Source organism: Nothobranchius furzeri, chromosome 7 (assembly GCF_043380555.1).
Source record: "Nothobranchius furzeri strain GRZ-AD chromosome 7, NfurGRZ-RIMD1, whole genome shotgun sequence".
Classification (NCBI taxonomy): Eukaryota; Metazoa; Chordata; class Actinopteri; order Cyprinodontiformes; family Nothobranchiidae; genus Nothobranchius; species Nothobranchius furzeri.
The window spans coordinates 50,544,054-50,568,104 of NC_091747.1; the positions used below are offsets into that span (position 1 = coordinate 50,544,054).

Sequence of the window (24,051 nt, forward strand, 5' to 3'; positions counted from 1 at the left end):
TTAACTAATAGATAATTTCATAATGAATTATTGGAAGGGTGAATAACTAAAATAACGAGTTAAATATTAAACATCGGTTAAAACAAGAATCTTGAACATCACTAACAGAAACAGAAGAGGAAAGCTGTATACTATTGGTCCAGGTGGGAATCTGAAATTTCATTGGCTGAGAGAAATAAGTCCCGCCTCCGCGAAATAAAACCGTGCGACGCAGCTGAGCGAGAGGAGAGACAAACGGCTGTGCAGCACGCAGATACAGAAAGCAAAGACTGAGCGGTTAGAGAGAGAGAGAGAGAGAGAAAAAAAAACAACGGTCGAGGCCGTGAAGAACCCTGATTTGGGTGCCGCATAGATAGAGGGAGAGGCGGACTTGACTCCTTCTAATAAGAGCTAGGAACTTGGAACCAACGCGGTGAGTAAAGAAAAAAGAAGAGAAAAAGCTAACGATGCAACTTAAAAAAAAAGGAAACTTAAATAGCTTATCAAATTAATTCCATTCTTATAGATTTGTGTGGAGACGACAGAGTGAACCAATCCTCTGTAGGAGGGAACCGTTGGAGCGCGTTGGTGAGTGAATGAGATTAAATTCAGTAAATTATTAAATTCAAAAAGCTAATTACAGCAACCGAGGTGACAGCAGTGGGCTGCTAGACGTTAGATCCCAGGAGTTAACATCTCAAACTACCAGTTAACGGTGGTAGGGCATATAGGAGTTAACGGCTCAAACCGCCAGTTAACGGCGGTAGGGCATATGGGATTCCCAGGAGTTAACGGCTCAAACCGCCAGTTAATGGTGGTACGGCCTAGATGTACAAGGTCCTCAGGGGCGTTATAGCTAACGCCATAGAATTAGCAATGCGTCCCTTAACCAAACATTTAATAATAAAAAAAATAGATAAATAAAAATAAATAAAAGCTAACTGATTAGGGAGGAATTATTTTACAAAGGTGGACCAAAGGACCAGAATTTATATTTTGTTGAATTTTGTTATAGAACATTTTATTTATTTATTTATTTATTTATTTATTTATTTATTGTGTTACAGATATACAAGGTGTCACAATGCTGTATAGAAACACAACTAAATGTATCCTTGTTGTCATGAATGTATTTCTTGTTGAATAGTGTAGAGTAATAGAATCTAACTGAGCCTATTGAGCTGAACAATTGTTGTCATATGTAATTATATTTCCAGAGCTACTGAGAATTATTTTAATAGACAATCAAATTGATGTTATGTTAGTTGAACTGTGAACCCAAACATGATTGGCTATGCCAATAGAGTGAAGCATTTGTTTAAGTCTGTAAGACTTTATGCTGTGATGTGACGAGAAGGGTCGATGCCAACTCGCTAACAGTCCTGTTGTTTACAGGCTGGGTTTTTTTTTTCCTTGGGTTTGATCCCGACTCCTAGGATCACTCACTTGGAACGAGAACTGGATTTCTTCCTGACGAGGGAGATGGCGAGCCTTAACCACTGAACGAACCAGGACATCTCAAGTAACTGAAGAGCAGACTGCTCTCTTCTGTGAACAATCTCAACGGTGTGGTAGGAAAAAATCGCACCACCGGACTCTGACTTTCACCCCAAGCGTGGGGATTTGACTTGACGCCGGCTGACTTGTGACTCATATGATCAAATCTCATACCGAGCATTTTACTATTGTCGATTGTTTTCATCTGTTTTTGTGTGTTATCTTTATGTGTTATACTTCCCATTATTATTAAAATTTAGTATATAAACCGTTTCATGCTATACCCGTGACTCCAGTCATTCTTAAACAACCTCCAATTCTCCCCGAACCTAATTATTGGCCCATTTGTTTATTTTTTCTTTTAATTATCTTATTGTATCCTGTAATCCGGTTACACGATAAACAAGTCAAGATAAACAATGATCTCCCAGAACCCTCGTGTGCTTTTTCGCCCTCACAGGTCGTGAAATCAGGAAATTGGGTTCTGATCAAGGTGCTGAAATGAGACAACTGGCACTGCCTGAAGTGGGAAGGCCCGTTTCAAGTTCTCCTTACCACCCCACTGCTGTAAAGATTGCCGAGAGGCCATCTTGGATTCATCTATCCCACTGCAAGCTCATCATCGACTAACTGCTATTAGAGCACAACGAAGTCCGGCTTCAAAGGCGTGATGGTACTCATGTCTCAACCCTGGTGAAGATAAAGATCTGCTCCAAGCTTGCTGGTTACACCATATTGTTGATGTTGGTACTCACGTTCATGGCCCTGCATTTCAATCAATCAATCAATGCATTTCAATCAATCAATCAATCAGTAAACTTTATTTATATACCACTTAATCCTGCAATACATGAAACTCAAAGTACTTAACAAATTAAAAAGGCCCCACATACCCACATTCCCTCCCATCCCCAGAAATTTAAAAACAGCCTGACAATAAAAACCCCATCACAACACTACTCCACCCACACACACACTTGTGTGAATGCTCGCATGTCTCTTTAAATGTGTCTTTTGGCGAAATCTTTGTCCACAGAGCTCACAGGCAAAAGGCTTCTCTCCTGTGTGAACTCTCATGTGTGTGTTTAAACCTGCCTTTTGGGTACATCTGTATCCACAGAGCTCACAGGCAAAAGGCTTCTCTCCTGTGTGGACTTTCATGTGTGTGTTTAAACTTGCCTTTTGGTTACATCTGTATCCACAGAGCTCACAGGCAAAAGGCTTCTCTCCTGTGTGAACTCTCATGTGTGTGTTTAAATGTGACTTTTGGGTACATCTGTATCCACAGAGCTCACAGGCAAAAGGCTTCTCTCCTGTGTGAACTCTCATGTGTTCGTTAAAACCTGCCTTATGGGTACATCTGTATTCACAGAGCTCACAGGCAAAAGGCTTCTCTCCTGTGTGGACTTTCATGTGTGTGTTTAAATGTGCCTTTTGGGTAAATCTGTATCCACAGAGCTCACAGGCAAAAGGCTTCTCTCCTGTGTGAACTCTCATGTGTTTGTTTAAATGTGCCTTTTGGGTACATCTGTATCTACAGAGCTCACAGGCAAAAGGCTTCTCTCCTGTGTGGATTTTCATGTGTGTGTTTAAACCTGCCTTTTGGGTACATCTGTATCCACAGAGCTCACAGGCAAAAGGCTTCTCTCCTGTATGAACTCTCATGTGTTCGTTTAAACTTGCCTTTCGGGTACATCTGTATTCACAGAGCTCACAGGCAAAAGGCTTCTCTCCTGTGTGGACTTTCATGTGTTCGTTTAAACTTGCCTTTCGGGTACATCTGTATCCACAGAGCTCACAGGCAAAAGGCTTCTCTCCTGTGTGAACTCTCATGTGTTTGTTTAAACTTGCCTTTTGGGTACATCTGTATCCACAGAGCTCACAGGCAAAAGGCTTCTCTCCCGTGTGAACTCTCATGTGTTTGTTTAAACTTGCCTTTTGGGTACATCTGTATCTACAGAGCTCACAGGCAAAAGGCTTCTCTCTTGTGTGGACTTTCATGTGTGTGTTTAAACTTGCCTTTTGGGTAAATCTGTATCCACAGAGCTCACAGGCAAAAGGCTTCTCTCCTGTGTGGACTTTCATGTGTTCTTTTAAACCTGCCTTTTGGGTACATCTGTATTCACAGAGCTCACAGGCAAAAGGCTTCTCTCCTGTGTGGACTTTCATGTGTGTGTTTAAATGTGCCTTTTGGGTAAATCTGTATCCACAGAGCTCACAGGCAAAAGGCTTCTCTCCTGTGTGAACTCTCATGTGTTTGTTTAAACTTGCCTTGTGGGTACATCTGTATCCACAGAGCTCACAGGCAAAAGGCTTCTCTCCTGTGTGGACTTTCATGTGTGTGTTTAAACCTGCCTTTTGGGTACATCTGTATCCACAGAGCTCACAGGCAAAAGGCTTCTCTCCTGCGTGGACTTTCATGTGTTCGTTTAAAACATTTTTTTGGCTAAATCTTTGTCCACAGAGGTCACAGGCAAAAGGCTTCTGTCCGTTGTGGCCTTTCATATGATGGGTTAAAATGGACTTTTGGCTAAATCTTTTTCCACAGTCATCACAACAAAATGATTTTGGTTGTTTCTGGACTTTTCTGCTTGAGCCTCCATGTTGCTTCTCTTTCATACATTTTGTATTAACCGAACACTCTGAAGACTTTACTGCTGAATGACTTGTCACTCTCACATGTTTCTGAAGAGACCACTTGTGGAGGAACCGTATACCACACACAGGGCAGCTAAATGGTTTGTTGACTGTCTTAATATCTGACTTCGAAGACTTGTTTTCATTACAGCCATGGTCTCCGTTTCCAGTTTCTGGCCCAGAGTCTGAACGCTCAGAGTCTAGATTCACATCATCTTCATCTTCTCCACCAACTTCAATCTCTGAAGAATCAGACGTCTTTTCATTAGGGTCCAGATCTAGGTTCTTGCTAGTTTCTGCTCCTCCACCAACTTTTGCTGTCATCTGCCCAGCCAAGCTGCGTGTTGGGACACCTCCGTCTTTCATTGGATGGTTGTGGAAATGTAAGAGCAGAAGTTTCTCATCCGTCTCCTCTCTCTTCCTTGAATCTGCAGTGAACCAAGCAGAAATATATAAAATAAAAATATTCAGTAAAAAGAGAAGACAAAATACCTAGGGGTGTTTTTGCAATCAGTAGTATACATAACCAGTGTTGGTAAACACATTACTATTTATGGTATTGCATTACTTTTACAAATATCTATGAATCTAAAGAGTTGCTTTTAAGCCCAGACATCACTATGCGATTGGTAGAAGGAAAAAAAAACGCGAACTGCAAATTCTGATTAACGCTTCTCAGAGCCGGTCAAACCAGCCGTCCGTCGCTGCTACTGTGGAGCCTAGAAATACTGTTATGGAAAAAATTATGTTTATTAATTCTTGATCATGGACTCAATCAAATGAATGTAATATGTAATTCTCTATTCCTCTCTGCATGCCCACTAGTTCAGAACTCATTCAGACACACCCACACAAGCCACTCTCACACACACACACTCCCCCCCCTCCCCCCCTCCCTCCCCCTCGTGCATCTTGCCACAGTTATAACTGTTTGACTTGTTGATCATTGTCTCCTCTCTCCGACTACAGGAAATGGGTTATTGATAAACATATTGATAAATTCCATGACAGATACCCTGACAGCAGCATCGCGTCGGCCCCTCCCTTCCTTTTCCTAACACTGAAGGTGCGCAGCGGCAAAAATGTAAACATATCTGCTGAACCTTCGTGAGAGTGCTGTACACGGCGCGGAGGAAGCTCGTTAAAATGTGTCAAAACTGTAAATGTAATACGTGTTTTAAGAAGAAACTGGGTGGAGTGAGGTGAGATTGTGAGGGTCGGAGCTGAAATAAAAACACAGCATTAACACTCGTCTGTAACCCATAAAATAATAATGAGCATCTAGATCAGCAGCTTGTGATGACAGTTCACTAGGTCAGCTGACCTTAATCCACAAGATGGAACATATGGCACTAGAATTCCAGAGAAAGAGCTAGGAGCAACATTTGTAGGCCAAAACCAAATTCTTAAATTGAACACAGAACTGAACTGGGATCCAATGCAGAGAGGTAACAACTGGAGTGATATGATCAAATCGACCAGTGCCAGTCTAAAGACGGGCTGCAGCATTTTGAACTAGCTGCAGCCTAGCAATGCATCCATGATCAACACCCAAGTAACGACTATTGCAGTAGTCTAAACAAAATGCATTAAATGCATGAATAAGCGCCTCAAAACTATTCCTCATCAAAAAGGACTTATAAAGATTCTTTAGGTGAAAAAAGCATACTTGAACCACATTATTGACTTGAACATCAAATTTAAGCACCCAAATCAGACACAACATCCTTTGCATCATATGAGACTGAGTAACTACAGGAGCACCACTTGGTGCAAACACAATCAACTCAGTCTTAGACTCTTTAATCTGGAGAAAATTACAACCCATCCACAATCATTAACCTCACGAAGACAACTCAGAGCTAAATTCTTAGCTTTAACGGGAGCATAGACCTGACAGTCATCAGCATAAAGATGAAAGTCAAGCTCATATTTCCTAAAGATGGCCCCAAGAGGGAGCAAATATAATTGAAAAGCAGAGGACCAAGTACAGAGCCCTTACTCTGAGAGGCGCTATACAAGTGCGGGTCATTTATCATTTATATTTCAGGGGAGCATCACTTGAGCAGAAGCTACCAATCTTAACAGTAACATACCTGTCAGCCAGGTAGGAACTCATCCAGAAGAGCGCTGAACCAGAGAGACCAACAAACTTCTCCAGTCGATTGAGAAGTATAGCATGATCAAGAGTATCAAAGCAGCGGTCAGATCTAAGAGTAATGTCTGATATAAGCAGTGCGTTCCGTGTAAATTCCGTTCCAGGTATTCTATCCAGCAGCACTCAGATCCAGCACGCAAAGCCCGCATCATGTGATCAGAAAGTGCCTGCTAGGGAAATAGTAAGGAACCAGAGACAAGTCGGCTGTGTGGCAGTATTTTTCATTGAAGCACGAAAACGACAGTGTTGCTCAGCGCAACACTTGTCATGGAAAAGTTTCCCGTTGTGGGACAGACCCAGGGAAATTTAATACATCGAACCTCATTGCGCATTTGAAGAAGCATCACACAAAGCTGCATGAGGATTTTCACAAGACCACAGAGGCAAAGAAACAATTCCCTGGCTTTAAACAACAAGAGCAGCCTGAAACCTTTGCAAAGCATGAGAATCTCCTGAGAGATGCCAAAAAGGCATTAACCCTAACAGAGAAGATATGCCAGTTTATTGTGCTTGATGACTAGCCCATCGGTGGTGAGTAATGTCGGGTTTAGATGCTTCATTGAACACCTCGAGCCTCGCTAAGTTATGCCCAGCCGCCACTACATTGTCAACAAGACCATACCCCAGATTCACAAACAAGTTAAAACATGTATTGCTACACATCTGGATAAAGCAAGTGCTGTTAGCTTCACATACTTTTGGCAGACTGTGAAATTGAAACGTTGGACACAGAACTTGTAGCAGTTAATAGTCAATGAACAGTATTGTGTTTTTCTTATTTTTGTCCTCCTACCAGTAAAAATAACTGAAGTGACCTTGAATTAGTATTTTGCAATTTAAAAACATATGTTTTTGTTTATTTACTGACTTAAAATATTTTCAGGGTATTTTAATTTATTATTCTTTAATTCATTTGTTATGCATTATTACCAAAGTTCACATTTATGCAGCCAATGGTTAATAAATAATTGGTTTGGTTTTTTTTCACTTAATGTCTGGCTTTTCTTTGTTCAAAGGCAGATTAGGCTGTTTTGCTTGTTTTTAGCACTCCCTGGTGTCCGTTTTTAATTCTCTCAACAGTGAAGTGAAACTTTTCTCCTCGCTGTCCATTTGTCTTTTTAACACCTTAATCTAGCAGCTGAACTGTCTCCCAGCCTTTCTTTGTGACTACAGGCGTGATTGATCATTAAATTAAATTAAATAATTAAACAAATTAGCTGTACTCATGATCTAAAACATGCAAGAAAACTGCTGGAATCAGACAGCAGTGACAGGTATGTCATTAACCCTGTAAAAGGTCATTTTAGCACATACTGGCTCAAGAAAATGATTTAAAAATATGCTAAAGTTGCAAAGTATTCCAGTAAGGAATGTCACTTGATCAATCCTTTCAAACGAAATAGGTAAAAGTATGTATAATTCAGGCTGATATTGTATCGAATTGATATCGGTATCGGCCGATACTGAAGGCTGCAATATCGGTATTGTCACGAACTCCTCCAGCTGACTCCATTTCCCAGCATTCTCGCCACCACTTCCCAGCATTCCCGCCACCAACGTGGCCGCCGACGTCATCACGCTGCCACTATAAACGGAAGTGCCGGCATTCATTCATTACTCTGTCATCGTTCCTACCAGACTTTGAATCGAGTTTCTCAGGCTTACCAGCCCTCAAACCTAACCTAACAGATCTAACCACGCTGTCAACCTCCACCACTCCGCGTCTGGGCAACAGACCATCTCAGCTACGCTTCAGCTCTGCCACCAAACCTGACAGGATGACAGAGTCCCGAGTTGACCCAGCGAAGTTCTCTCATCTGCGTGTTGAAGTGGTTCAACTGCGCGCAACTATGGATCAGCATACGGCAGAAACGAACCAGCTCCGTGCCGTAGCTGATCGCCAAGCCACGAAGATCGAGTCACTCACCGAGCTAGTTCTCCAGCTGTCTACTGCCCTGCAACGACAAACCCCGGCCGTCTCTGAGACGTTGGAACCACCCCTCAGCCTTCCAGATAAGTGGGACGGAACCAGGGGGTCCCCGGAGGGCATGCTGGCGACCCTGGCAATGACTTTCGAGTGCCAGCCGGCACGCTACCCCACTTCCTGCTCTCATGTCGCCCTGCTGACCTCACTGCTGACGGGTCGAGCCAGTGAATGGGTGGCGTCTTTTTACAATCAGACATCTCCTGCCTGCAATGACTATGAGATTTTTGTGAAGGAGATGAAAAAGACATTTGTTCACCCCAGCAGCGAGGTCTCGGACGAAACTCGGCTGCTTCAGCTTCGTCAGGGCTCCCAGATGGTGGCTCAGTACACCTCTCGCTTCCGGACGGCAGCCGCTCGGTTGACGTGGGATGACACCGCCCTAAAGGCCGTTTATCTGGAGGGGTTGTCACCTAGAATCCAGGAGGGCATGATCGGACACGAGGCCCCAACCTCCCTGGACCTGGCAGTGGATCTGGCTCTCCAGCTGGACTGCTGCATCCTGAACAGGCCGAGCACCATGTCACCTCCCATCCACACCAGGACTTCACCCCGTCGTCCGGCTCACCAACCGACTGAGGAGCCGATGCAGCTCGGACATCTCCCCTCTGAGGAACGGGCACGGCGCTATCAGGAGGGACGATGCACGTACTGTGGGGATTTGGGTCACCACCGTGGCACGTGTCCAAAGAGACCGGGAAACGGTCCCTCTGGGTCGGAGTAGGGGCTGTCCCGCCCGGAGTCTCCACTTTTCTGGTCCCACACCGCACCACTCTCCCAGTCTCCCTCCACCTGGACCAAGGCCCGACCAGACTGGAGGCTCTTTTAGACACTGGGGCCGCGGAGTGTTTTATCAATCAAGGACTGGTTACTCAGCTCAAGATACCCCTCACTGCTCTCGACCGACCCATTCCTGTGACCTCTGTGGACGGCCGGCCAATCATGCCATACCCTCTCACCCACCGAACCCAGGGTCTCCACATGACTATTGACCAACACCTGGAGACCCTCCACTTCCTGGTCATCCAGGCTCCGGCTACGCCACTCATCCTGGGTCATTCCTGGTTCTGCCGTCATGAGCCTCACATCTCCTGGTCCACCAGTAAGGTCCTGGCCTGGGGCGCGGGTTGCCAGAACCACAGGGGCTCCCCTACACCTCAGACTGGAGCAGCTTCTCCTAGAGACGTAGACCTGACGCTCGTTCCTCCTCAATACCACGACCTCGCTCAGGTCTTCGCTAAAGAACCCACTACCAGGCTACCACCTCATTGACCCTATGACCTGGAGATCAGGCTCCAGCCCCGCACCCCCCCACCCCCAACCCCCGGGTCACCTGTACTCCCTCTCTCCGGCGGAGACCCGGGCTATGGACAATTACATCACGGATGTCCTCCAGAAGGGGTTCATCCGTCCCTCAACATCCCCCGGTGCCGCAGGGTTTTTCTTCGTGAAAAAGAAGGAAGGATATCTCCGGCCCTGCATTGACTATCGAGGGTTAAATAAAATAATGATCCGGGACTGTCACCCTCTCCCTCTCATGGGCACCGCCCTGGACGCCATCACCCAAGCCGCTGTATTCACCAAACTGGACCTGCGCAGTGCTTACAACCTGATCCGTATCAAGGAGGGGGAGGAGTGGAAGACCGCTTTTATCACGCCCACCAGCCACTATGAATACTTAGTGATGCCTTTTGGCCTCTGCAACAGCCCCGCCGTCTTCCAGCGGTTCATTACAGATGTGGTAAGAGACATGTTGGGCCGCTGGGTCTTTGTATATCTGGATGATATCCTCATCTACTCCCGCACGGCCGAAGAGCAAATCCAGCATGTTCGGGCTGTTCTGCCCCGCCTCCTGGATCATGAACTGTACTGCAAACTGGAGAAATGTGCGTTTCACCAGGAGTCCACCTCCTTCCTGGGTTTTACTATCTCCTCCTGGGGTCTGAAGATGGACCCTCAGAAGGTTCAGGCAGTAGCTCAGTGGCCTTTACCCACGACCCTGAAGCAGCTGCAAAGCTTCCTGGGTTTCTCGAACTTTTACCGGAGGTTCATACGCAACTTCAGTTCCCTCGCAGCACCTCTGACCTCCCTCACCAAAACCACCAACCAGCCTCGCCCTTTCCGCCTTACTCCAGAGGCTGTCCGTGCTTTCCATGAGCTGTTCGGGCGTTTTATTAAGGAACCCATCCTCCTCCACCCGAACCAGAACCGGCCCTTCGTCTTGGAGGTGGATGCCTCTGATGTGGGAGCAGGGGCTGTCCTCTCGCAACGGGGTCCGGACGCTAAGCTCCACCCATGCGCCTACTTCTCCTGGAAGTTTTCCCCCACACAGCAGAACTATGGGGTCGGCGACAGAGAACTGCTGGCACTAAAATGGGCTCTGGAGGAATGGCGGCAGTGGCTCTTGGGGACCACCAACCCTTTTCTGATCTGGACCGACCACCAGGTCCTGTCACGAACTCCTCCAGCTGACTCCATTTCCCAGCGTTCTCACCACCACTTCCCAGCATTCCCGCCACCAACGTGGCCGCCGACGTCATCACGTCAACACTATAAACGGAAGTGCCGGCATTCATTCATTACTCTGTCATCGTTCCTACCAGACTTTGAATCGAGTTTCTCAGGCTTACCAGGCCTCAAGCCTAACCTAACGGATCTAACCACGCTGTCAACCTCCACCACTCCGCGTCTGGGCAACAGACCATGTCAGCTACGCTTCAGCTCTGCCACCAAACCTGACAGGTATCGCATCGGTAGTGAAAAAAGTTGTATCGAGACATCCCTACGCATTAGAGCTAATAATATCAGATAAAAAAAGTGGATTTTGCCTTTTTTACAGCCATTTGATAGGAACACCATGCAGACCTCATGTCTTCAAATGAGGGCTGTGACCTAGATTTCTTCCAGCTCTGCTCACATTTCCTGCATTAGGTGAAGATTCTCTGTCATCCTGAACATGACCATCCTGAGCTTTAATATAAAAACAGCTGGACATTTCTGGTTATCTTGAAGACGTTTTTCTTCTCATCCTAGAGGCTTCTTCACATTGGTTGTGAGCAGAAGGCTGTGAGTTAAGGTCAGAAATATCGATTCATTAGACCAAAGACTGATTTTTTCCCTTGAACCAGAATGGCCTATTGGCTCCTTTTGCTGCAAAGACTACAAATCCCATGGTGCTTTGAGGCATCAACATGTCAGTTGAAGCGCCTTTCCTTTCTGTTTACAGTCATTAGCGTCCATGCTAATAGCATCAGCATCTGCAGCGTGACACTCCTCAGTCTGGGACAAACTGAAAACACTAGGGATGCACCGATCAGGTTTTTTGCTGCTGATACCGATATCAAAGAATGCTGATCACAGATACCGATCACGTGGATTGGCCAGAAATTTTCTACAACATTATAATGAGTGCTACAAACTACATAATCTTAGCCTAGTGAACTAGGCCAAATTCTTGCTTTGCAAAGAATGGTCTAGGCATGCTCCATTGGAACCTCAGCAGCTCCTACCAGGACTCTGGCTAGCCAATCACAGCTCTCTAGAGGGGTTTCAAACACATAAAGAGCTGTGATTGGTCCATAATGGTGGGCCAATCATAGTGCTCTATCTGCTTAGTGAACAAATCACAGAGCTTTATCCACTTTGTGGGCCAATCAGGGCACTCTATATGCCTGGTGGGTGGGATGATGCAACAGAGTGAAACAAGAGTATGTCACATTCATTGTCCAGTGGAATGCGGAGATCATTTGAAAGACAACGGTAGAACCCGCCCCACAACCGAGAGCCGTCAATGGAGCATGGCCAGACTAAATAATACATTTATTTAGTCTGGCTTGCCAGGCTAACATAATCTGGGAATAAAGGAAATGTAACAATCTAAAATGGTCTGTATTAATTTTGACAAAAACTTGTTTTTATCTTTTAAGAGAAAAGAAGTCCTGCAGCACAGTCAGTGTTTTTATTTCTGACCACTACTTGTAAGCGTCCTGCTCAGAACCCAAGGTTTAGACATGAACATGTCTCTTGGATGAGGTAAAACATTTTCAAGATAACCAGAAAACTCTAGCTGTTTTAATAAAATCTCTTAAGATGATCATGACCAGGAAAACTGAAGCACTTAAATCTCGTCTCGTCTTCCTCCGCTTATCCGGGTCCGGGTCGCGGGGGCAGCATCCCAACTAGGGAGCTCCAGGCCGTCCTCTCCCCGGCCTTGTCCACCAGCTCCTCCGGCAGGACCCCAAGGCGTTCCCGGACCAGATTGGAGATGTAACTTCTCCAACGTGTCCTGGGTCGACCCGGGGGCCTTCTGCCGGCAGGACATGCCCGAAACACCTCCCCAGGGAGGCGTCCAGGAGGCATCCTGACCAGATGCCCAAACCACCTCAACTGGCTCCTTTCGATCCGGAGGAGCAGCGGTTCTACTCCGAGTCCCTCCCGAATGTCCGAGCTCCTCACCCTATCTCTAAGGCTGAGCCCGGCCACCCTACGGAGGAAACTCATTTCGGCCGCTTGTATCCGCGATCTCGTTCTTTCGGTCATTACCCAAAGCTCATGACCATAGGTGAGGATTGGGACGTAGATCGACCGGTAAATCGAGAGCCTGGCTTTCTGGCTCAGCTCCCTCTTCCCCACGACGGATCGGCTCAGCGTCCGCATCACTGCAGACGCCGAACCAATCCGCCTGTCGATCTCCCGATCCCTCCTACCCTCACTCGTGAACAAGACCCCGAGATACTTAAACTCCTCCACTTGAGGTAGGACCTCTCCCCCGACCCGGAGGTGGCAAGCCACCCTTTTCCGGTCGAGAACCATGGTCTCAGATTTGGAGGTGCTGATCCTCATCCCAGCCGCTTCACACTCGGCCACGAACCTACCCAGCAAGAGCTGAAGGTCAGAGCTGGATGAAGCTAGGAGGACCACATCATCCGCAAAAAGCAGAGACGAGATTCTCCTGCCACCAAACTCGACACACTCCACACCACGGCTGCGTCTAGAAATTCTGTCCATAAATGTGATGAACAGAACCGGTGACAAAGGGCAGCCCTGGCGGAGTCCAACCCTCACTGGGAACAGGTCCGACTTACTACCGGCTATGCGGACCAAACTCACGCTCCTCTGGTAAAGGGACTGAATGGCCCTTAACAGAAAGCCACCCACCCCATACTCCTGGAGCGTCCCCCACAGGGTGCCCCTGGGGACACGGTCATAAGCCTTCTCCAAATCCACAAAGCACATGTGGATTGGTTGGGCAAACTCCCATGCCCCCTCCATCACCCTTGCAAGGGTATGGAGCTGGTCCACAGTTCCACGGCCAGGACGAAAACCACATTGCTCCTCCTCTATCTGAGATTCAACTATCGATCGGACCCTCCTCTCCAGTACCTTGGAGTAGACCTTTCCAGGGAGGCTGAGGAGTGTGATCCCCCTATAGTTGGAACACACCCTCAGGTCACCCTTCTTAAAGATGGGGACCACCACCCTGGTCTGCCACTCCCTAGGAACTGCCCCCGATGACCACGCAATGTTGTAGAGACGTGTCAACCATGACAGCCCTACAACATCCATAGCCTTGAGATACCCAGGACGAACCTCATCCGCCCCCGGGGCTCCGCCGCTGTGTAGTTGTTTGACTACCTCAGCAACTTCTGCCCCCGAGATCGGACAGTCCATCCCCAGGCCTCCCAGCTCTGGTTCCTCCTCGGAATGCGCATTGGTGGGATTGAGGAGCTCCTCAAAGTATTCCTTCCACCGTCCGACTATAGCCTCAGTTGACGTCAGCAGCTCCCCATCCCCACTGTAAACAGTGTGAGCGAGTTGCTGCCTTCCTCTCCTGAGGCGCCGGACAGTTTGCCAGAACCTCTTTGGAGCCGATCGATAGTCTTTCTCCATGGCCTCACCAAACTCCTCCCACGCCCGAGATTTTGCCTCGGCAACTGCCACTGCTGCACCCCGCTTGGCTATCCGGTACCTGTCTGCTGCCTCCGGAGACCCACAGACCAGCCACGCCCTGTAGGCCTCCTTCTTCAGCCTGACGGCTCCCCGAACCTCTGGTGTCCACCAGCGGGTACGGGGGTTGCCACCACGACTGGCACCGGCCACCTTACGACCACAGCTAGCAACAGCCGCCTCGACAATCGCAGAGTGGAACAAGGCCCACTCGGACTCAATGTCCCCCACTGCTCTCGGGACGTGGTCAAAGCTCTGCCGGAGGTGGGAGTTGAAGACCGTCTTGACAGGTTCTTCTGCCAGGCGTTCCCAGCAGACCCTCAATATGCGTTTGGGTCTGCCAGGTCTACGCGGCATGTTCCCTTGCCATCTGATCCAACTCACCACCAGGTGGTGATCAGTTGACAGCTCCGCCCCTCTCTTCACTCGGGTGTCCAAAACATACGGTCGCAGGTCAGATGATACGACTACAAAATCTATCATCGACCTGTGACCTAGGCTGCCCTGGTACCAAGTGTACCGGTGGGCATCCTTATGTTCGAACATGGTGTTCGTTATGGCCAAACTGCGGCTTGCACAGAAGTCCAATAACAAAACACCGCTCGAGTTCTGATCAGGTGGGCCGTTCCTCCCAATCACACCCCTCCAGGTCAAGCTGTCATTGCCCACGTGAGCATTGAAGTCCCCCAGCAGGACAATGGAGTCCCCTGATGGAGCACTATCTAGCACTCGTCCCAGGGATTCCAAAAAGGGTGGGTACTCTGAACTGATATTTGGCCCATACGCACAAACAACAGTCAGGACCCGTTCCCCGACCCGAAGGCGCAAGGAAGCTACCCTCTTGTCCCCCGGGGTAAACCCCAACACACAGGCAGAGAGTCTCGGGGCTAACAAAAAGCCAACCCCAGCCCTCCGCCTCTCACCCGGAGCAACTCCAGCAAAGTAGAGTGTCCAACCCCTCTCCAGGTCTCGGGTTCCAGAGCCAATGCAATGTGTCGAGGTGAGTCCGACTATATCTAGCCGGTACCGCTCAACCTCTGCCACAAGCTCCGGCTCCTTCCCCGCCAGCGAGGTGACGTTCCATGTCCCAAAAACTAGTTTCCTTGTCCGGGGATTGGACCGCCAAGGCTCCCGCCTTGGTCTGCCACCCGATTCACATTGCACCGGACCCTTCATGTTCCTCCTGCGGGTGGTGGGTCCACAGTTGGACGAGCCCATGTATCCGGTTCGGGCTGGGCCCGGCCGGGCCCCATGGGCGAAAGCCCGGCCACCAGGCGCTCGCTCACGGGCCCCAACCCCAGGCCTGGCTCCAGGGTGGGACCCCGGTAACCCTCCGGGCCGGGTACTCCGACTCTTCGTTTTCACCGCCATGAAAGATCCTTCGAACCGTTCTTTGTCTCACCCTTCACCTAAGACCAATTTGCCATGGGAGACCCTACCAGGGGCACTAAGTGCCCCAGGCAACATAGCTCCTAGGATCATTAGGGCACTCAAACTCCTCCACCACGATAAGGTGACGGTTCAAGGAGGAGAACCGAAGCACTTAAATGTAGCTCCTATCAGTAACAATCTAACTGATTCAAACATTAACGCCCCTGTCAATGCGCCCCAGGGCAGCTGTGGCTACATCGTAGCTCATTACCATCAGTGTGTGAATGGATGAATGATTCACTGTAGTGTAAAGCGCTTCGGAGTCCTTACTCTGTAAGGTGCTATACAAGTGCGGGTCATTTATCATTTAAAGGTTCTAAACACTCTAAATAGTGCAGAAAAACAAATAAATAAAAACTGGGTTTAACATTGTCATTAAGGTTATTTTTATTGTACCAGAGTTAGTGAGATGAGAGTAGTGTTATGTGCTAGTTTTATTTTGAAGGGCAGTTCAGCGGGTGGAGAGGATTATTTACGGTTCCAGTAATCAGCTGTTATGCTAAGGAGAGCTGCTCTGTTCTGAACCTTTTTGTAAGTAAATGGAGAAGTTGTAAGCTGTGGGTTAGTCGATAGTCGTCTGAATAAAGTCACCTAAACGAGTAAACCGAAATCCAGATTCTCCAATACTGTTTTCTCATGTAGACAACATTGACATTCATTGTATTCTTAGTATGAAAAGTAGGAGATGACAAAGTATTGTGAACTTACCACCGCTTTATTGCAAGCTGAGCAATGTGCAATATTTTATTTAGTCTACAGACTCTCTTAAGAGACAACTTAGACTCAGCTTACATAGGGTAAGTGTAGCATACTAGCTTACGTTTTCTTGTAGCAATAACTATGTGTACAACACATTTGCAGTGCAACAACACAAACACTTCACTCTCTTAGAGTTGATACAATTAGTAAACTATAAACCTTAGTTTTCTTGTGGAAAAAGGAATAAAATCTTAAAATGAGAAATTATTTAGGTGCACAACACACTTCATGTGCACCATAATAAACAATTAACTCTCTCCAGAGGCTCTTTCTTAGAGCCATAATTTGGAGTTTAGCTACAAGCTTTTTTGTGAAAAAATAAATGTCATAAATGAGAACAAGAACACTGACATATGTGCAACTGCAACATACAAATGTAGCTTTCCCTGTCAAAAACTAAACTCAAAGTGCAAGATAGCCGTAGCCCATAAAATGATATAATTTCAAGACAACTTGTCTGCATGTGGGAGATAACAGAAAGTAGTGTGCAAATAATTTCACAGCATTAGCAAAAAATAAATAAAATCAAACTAAAAACTATTGAGCTATATCTGTAAACATACCTATTTCAGGTGAGGTAGAGAGGAATAAGGAGATTGCCATGGGCAATGAAGTGCACAGTAAAAAACTAAAATAAAACTAAATAAATAATCATTGTAGCTCAATCTGTAGGCCTTGTTCTATCCTCGTTTTAGCTGAGGCATTTCTGGTAACTCAAGCCCTTTTCAGATAGACATTCTGGAATATGTGCAGACAATAGGGCTGGGCGATATGGCAAAAATAGAATATCACGATATTTCCTCCTTGAACCGTCACCTTATCGTGGTGGAGGAGTTTGAGTGCCCTAATGATCCTAGGAGCTATGTTGTCTGGGGCACTTAGTGCCCCTGGTAGGGTCTCCCATGACAAATTGGTCTTAGGTGAAGGGTGAGACAAAGAACGGTTCAAAGGATCTTTCATGGCGGTTAAAACGAAGAGTCGGAGTACCCGGCCCGGAGGGTTACCGGGGTCCCACCCTGGAGCCAGGCCTGGGGTTGGGGCCCGTGAGCGAGCGCCTGGTGGCCGGGCTTTCGCCCATGGGGCCCGGCCGGGCCCAGCCCGAACCGGATACATGGGCTCGTCCAACTGTGGACCCACCACCCGCAGGAGGAACATGAAGGGTCCGGTGCAATGCGAATCGGGTGGCAGACCAAGGCGGGAGCCTTGGCGGTCCAATCCCCGGACAAGAAAACTAGTTTTTGGGACATGGAACGTCACCTCACTGGCGGGGAAGGAGCCGGAGCTTGTGGCAGAGGTTGAGCGGTACCGGCTAGATATAGTCGGACTCATCTCGACACATTGCATTGGCTCTGGAACCCGAGACCTGGAGAGGGGTTGGACACTCTACTTTGCTGGAGTTGCTCCGGGTGAGAGGCGGAGGGCTGGGGTTGGCTTTTTGTTAGCCCCGAGACTCTCTGCCTGTGTGTTGGGGTGTACCCCGGGGGACAAGAGGGTAGCTTCCTTGCGCCTTCGGGTCGGGGAACGGGTCCTGACTGTTGTTTGTGCTTATGGGCCAAATATCAGTTCAGAGTACCCACCCTTTTTGGAGTCCCTGGGACGAGTGCTAGATAGTGCTTCATCAGGGGACTCCATTGTCCTGCTGGGGGACTTCAATGCTCACGTGGGCAATGACAGCTTGACCTGGAGGGGTGTGATTGGGAGGAACGGCCCACCTAATCTGAACTCGAGCGGTGTTTTGTTATTGGACTTCTGTGCAAGCCGCAGTTTGGCCATAACGAACACCATGTTCGAACATAAGGATGCCCACCGGTACACTTGGTACCAGGGCAGCCTAGGTCACAGGTCGATGATAGATTTTGTAGTTGTATCATCTGACCTGCGGCCGTATGTTTTGGACACCCGAGTGAAGAGAGGGGCGGAGCTGTCAACTGATCACCACCTGGTGGTGAGTTGGATCAGATGGCAAGGGAACATGCCGCGTAGACCTGGCAGACCCAAACGCATAGTGAGGGTCTCCTGGGAACTCCTGGCAGAAGAACCTGTCAAGACGGTCTTCAACTCCCACCTCCGGCAGAGCTTTGACCACGTCCCGAGAGCAGTGGGGGACATTGAGTCCGAGTGGGCCTTGTTCCACTCTGCGATTGTCGAGGCGGCTGTTGCTAGCTGTGGTCGTAAGGTGGCCGGTGCCAGTCGTGGTGGCAACCCCCGTACCCGCTGGTGGACACCAGAGGTTCGGGGAGCCGTCAGGCTGAAGAAGGAGGCCTACAGGGCGTGGCTGGTCTGTGGGTCTCCGGAGGCAGCAGACAGGTACCGGATAGCCAAGCGGGGTGCAGCAGTGGCAGTTGCCGAGGCAAAATCTCGGGCGTGGGAGGAGTTTGGTGAGGCCATGGAAAAAGACTATCGATCGGCTCCAAAGAGGTTCTGGCAAACTGTCCGGCGCCTCAGGAGAGGAAGGCAGCAACTCGCTCACAGTGTTTACAGTGGGGATGGGGAGCTGCTGACGTCAACTGAGGCTATAGTCGGATGGTGGAAGGAATACTTTGAGGAGCTCCTCAATCCCACCAATGCGCATTTCGAGGAGGAACCAGAGCTGGGAGGCCTGGGGATGGACTGTCCGATCTCGGGGGCAGAAGTTGCTGAGGTAGTCAAACAACTACACAGCGGCGGAGCCCCGGGGACGGATGAGATTCGTCCTGGGTATCTCAAGGCTATGGATGTTGTAGGGCTGTCATGGTTGACACGTCTCTACAACATTGCGTGGTCATCGGGGGCAGTTCCTAGGGAGTGGCAGACCGGGGTGGTGGTCCCCATCTTTAAGAAGGGTGACCTGAGGGTGTGTTCCAACTATAGGGGGATCACACTCCTCAGCCTCCCTGGAAAGGTCTACGCCAAGGTACTGGAGAGGAGGGTTCGATCGATAGTTGAATCTCAGATAGAGGAGGAGCAATGTGGTTTTCGTCCTGGCCGTGGAACTGTGGACCAGCTCTATACCCTTGCAAGGGTGATGGAGGGGGCATGGGAGTTTGCCCAACCAATCCACATGTGCTTTGTGGATTTGGAGAAGGCTTATGACCGTGTCCCCAGGGGCACCCTGTGGGGGACGCTCCAGGAGTATGGGGTGGGTGGCTTTCTGTTAAGGGCCATTCAGTCCCTTTACCAGAGGAGCGTGAGTCTGGTCCGCATAGCCGGTAGTAAGTCGGACCTGTTCCCAGTGAGGGTTGGACTCCGCCAGGGCTGCCCTTTGTCACCGGTTCTGTTCATCACTTTTATGGACAGAATTTCTAGACGCAGCCGTGGTGTGGAGTGTGTCGAGTTTGGTGGCAGGAGAATCTCGTCTCTGCTTTTTGCGGATGATGTGGTCCTCCTAGCTTCATCCAGCTCTGACCTTCAGCTCTTGCTGGGTAGGTTCGCGGCCAAATGTGAAGCGGCTGGGATGAGGATCAGCACCTCCAAATCTGATACCATGGTTCTCGACCGGAAAAGGGTGGCTTGCCACCTCCGGGTCGGGGGAGAGGTCCTACCTCAAGTGGAGGAGTTTAAGTATCTCGGGGTCTTGTTCACGAGTGAGGGTAGGAGGGATCGGGAGATCGACAGGCGGATTGGTTCGGCGTCTGCAGTGATGCGGACGCTGAGCCGATCTGTCGTGGGGAAGAGGGAGCTGAGCCAGAAAGCCAGGCTCTCGATTTACCGGTCGATCTACGTCCCAATCCTCACCTATGGTCATGAGCTTTGGGTAATGACCGAAAGAACGAGATCGCGGACACAAGCGGCCGAAATGAGTTTCCTCCGTAGGGTGGCCGGGCTCAGCCTTAGAGATAGGGTGAGGAGCTCGGACATTCGGGAGGGACTCGGAGTAGAACCGCTGCTCCTCCGGATCGAAAGGAGCCAGTTGAGGTGGTTTGGGCATCTGGTCAGGATGCCTCCTGGACGCCTCCCCGGGGAGGTGTTTCGGGCATGTCCTGCCGGCAGAAGGCCCCCGGGTCGACCCAGAACACGTTGGAGAGGTTACATCTCCAATCTGGTCCGGGAACGCCTTGGGGTCCTGCCGGAGGAGCTGGTGGACAAGGCCGGGGAGAGGATGGCCTGGAGCTCCCTAATTGGGATGCTGCCCCCGCGACCCGGACCCGGATAAGCGGAGGAAGACGAAGACGAAGACGAAGATGATATTTCCAATATTTTATCACGATTTCGATTTTATCACGATTTTTTATCCATGAATAGCATAACTTCAGTTGCGTATTAAAGAAGAGAAACATTGAATAAATAAACATTTATTCATATTAGGGATAATCAACACAGTGCTAACACACTTATATTTTAAACTCACACCAGAGATGATAAAAGCCTTGAGAGAAACAATTACAAAAATCAGTTTTTCTCGTTTTTCAAGTAACTTAACATAAATTAAAATCGCAAACATATTTAAAGTGCAAACATGTCAATTGCAAACGTATTGTGCAAAACATTAACTTGTTCAAAATACTGTGTATCTCCCAGTTGCTCATGTAGTGGATAGTTAAGCTCAAATACGGCTCTGATGTGCGGCTGGACCAGAGATCGCTTGTGGTAGCAAAAAACTGCACATTCTGAATATTTTCTGCAACAAGTCTCTAAATTAAGTAAAATTTTCCAGTGCAGATTGGAAACAACCCACAGAAGCACTGATTTGATCTCATTTCAGAGAAAAATAGCACAGGTTAGATGCACCTAATAAATAAAATTACTAACAAACTCAGGAATCTTTCTTTGCTTCACTGTTCTGGTGCTGAAAATATCACTAATGCGGATCAAAGGAGATACACAGATGAATGCACCTCTTATTATTTGGAGACTACATTTACTGCAGCTGGCAGAGGCAGAGATTTTTTTTATTGATACACGGAGTTTACAGAATCATTTTAAATGTTAATAGGGGAAGACTGCAGGAGGGAGCGGTAAAATACAGGGGGTCCCCAGCAAAAACAAAAAAAACTTTACGAGTCTGATGACACCCGCTGGTTTTCCATCAGGCAGTCACGGGGCAGCTCCAATGACCCAGTGACCGAGCTCAGTCCGGCTCGGCAGAGGGTGAACGAGCCGAGGCGACGTCGTGCTCTGCTTAAGAAGAAGTGTTATTTTCCTGCTTCGGAAGAAGCGTCCAACGTGTTTTTACGCTTTCTCCGAGACATGTCACGTCGCTAAGTTGTTAGCGCCGCGCGCTAAGGAAACCCTGCATTCCTCTTTGGAACGAAAACCTCGTTGTCGCTCTCAGCTGCGGCCGAAGCCATGTTTGTTCACACACAGGCGAAAACAAGCGGGGCACTAATATATTACTATGACTCACTCTGATTGGTTAAGGGTCAAACAAAGGCGTGTCATTCGCCTGCGGTAAGTTCCCTTTTCATTCAGAGGCAGAAATTCAACAGCAGAGCTGTGAATCGTGATAAAAAGGTCTCTCAAAAATGACAGACCGTCAGATGTGTAGATCGTAAAACGGTCTAAAATCGTCATATCGCCCACCCCTAGCGGACAATTCAATCCGGTTTTTAACCGGAACTGTGTTTTCAGACACAACACTTTTGTATCGGAACTTGTCCTTTCGGCTGCCTTCACACAGCAGGGAAAAGTTCCAGATGTCCGGGGGGGAGGGGGCATAGTGCGGCGGGCGTACGTGCGTCATTTACCCAAACAAAGCCATTCAGTCAAACATGCAGACTAAGAGATATAATTCCTCTCACTGATCGGACTTATGTTAAGCATATTTCTGCGCACACAAAGACACATAAGAGACCAGGATGATGAAGCTCAATGGTTAAAGGAATCACGGAAGCGGTGTGAAGCGCTCTGTCGCGTGTCTAGACGGTACCGTAGGAGGCGAGCTGCCTGCTACAGGAGCATGCTACAGGAGCGAGCTATCTAGGTGCGCACAGCGTCCCCCCGTCCCCTCCTCCTCCCCCTCCTCCCTGTCCGGAACTCAACCTCACCAGTCTGAAGAACCACCTTGTCCGTAACAAGTCCGGACCTGTTACTAGGGGCTTTGTCCGGTTTAATTACAGAAAACGTTATCCGGATGTTTGTGTTCAGACACAAAGGTCTTACGGACAGAGTCCGGAACATTTCCGTTTTTCATAGCCTGTCTGAAGGGGGCTTCAGAAATATGGGATGGAGGTTAGGGACACACCCAAAGCTTACTTCTGATTAAGCAGAATGAATGGCAGATTTGCCTTGCAAAATATAAGCATCTCAGCATTTTTTGCACTTAACCTGCTCCTCTTCTCATCCCTAATAAGTCCTGCTGTACTGAAAAGATGCTCGCTATCTATGCTTGTGGGAGGTGAACATAGATAGAAACGTGCTGCTTGTGCAATAGCAGGAAATCGGTGCTCATTGGCTTTCCAAAAATCAAGAGGCTGTTTGTGATCTGGAATAACTGGCTCTGATAGGTAAAGAGCAATCTCTGCTGATGTGGTGTTGATGTCAGCAGCAGCTTCATGTTAGCCATCTTCAGCCAACAGTTCAGCATACATTTTATGCAAGCCAGACCGTGGTACTTTCTGTGGGGGCTCGGAGTTGCTCGCTGCAGAACTCTCCTCACCAATCTGTTGCTCCACTGCAGTGGCCCGGCTCAGGACGTCAGAGCCGGGCCACGCCTGTGTGTCTGTGGCTTGAGTGCGGAGTGGAAAAACCTGTCTTTATACCTTTTTCATTACAAGAAAAACTGAAAAAAAGGAAAACTAATTATTAATCTGTCATGATGGATTTCATAGCTCTTGCTTAGCTTGTGCTTTTATTAGTCATGGGCTTAGCTGGCCTCATAGCCCAGTCCCAACATGTTTATTCTATTCTATATTTGTCTACATAACTGCTTATTTGTAAATCGAATTTGAAAAGTAATGCCAACAGAAAAGAAAAAACTAAACGCTATTGTTAAATTTTACTTTTAGCAAAGCTAGACTGAGAGAAAGAGCATAATCTTACACACACACACACACAAATACAAAGTATTTTTTCTCACCTTGGATCGATGAGTGTTGCAATCGTGTACAGAGGCTCAGATTCCATGTCCTTGAATCTCTTCTTGACAGATTCCAACAGTGTGGTTTTGACAGTTTTTACACCAAGGTCAGCCTCCTGTGTTTTCTCAAGAAGACGAGTTAAGGCTTTGATGGATGGAATTACACCCGCAGCCGATGCATCTGATTCACTTATCTTGCGTGTGAGCTCGTCAAAGGATTCAAGCAGTGAAATCAGATTTTCAATCAATTTCCACTGGCTGGGGATGAACATGCAAGGCAGATCATAGTCGGCTGCATAACTGCAAAGGGCGTGTTTCTGTTCCACTAAACCTTTTAGCATAGCAACAGTACTGTTCCACCGGGTGGGGACATCCTGTTGTAGCCATTTGAGCTGCTGGGGTTGGCTTTCTTTCTGAATGTCGTATAGCCTGGAGTAAGCAAGAGGAGAATGCTTAAAATGACCAACCATGCGTCGCCCAGTTGCGATGACGTCAATTACTCCACGCTGTGCCAAAACACCCTCATTCACAACAAGCTGGAGTGTGTGTGCCATACATGGCAGGCTTGGTAAACCAGCATCATAGCCTTCGCCATGTTACTCGCATTATCCCGTAGGATAACGTGTACTTTTTCCTTTGGGATTCCCCATGTTTGGAATATGTCTG

The 24,051-nt window shown here is 48.2% G+C and overlaps 1 protein-coding gene across 2 annotated transcripts in view; it reads right to left on the minus strand.

The window, feature by feature from the left end:
- Positions 1-2,001: 2,001 nt before the first annotated feature.
- The window catches only part of LOC139070610 (zinc finger protein 595-like), a 43,272-nt gene continuing 21,222 nt past the window's right edge, over positions 2,002-24,051 (minus strand). For both annotated transcript variants that reach the window (XM_070553187.1, XM_070553188.1), the window contains one exon: positions 2,002-4,541. In XM_070553187.1, the coding sequence (XP_070409288.1) occupies positions 2,425-4,541 (2,117 nt within the window). In that variant the 3' untranslated portion in view covers positions 2,002-2,424. The remainder of the gene's footprint in view (positions 4,542-24,051) is intronic.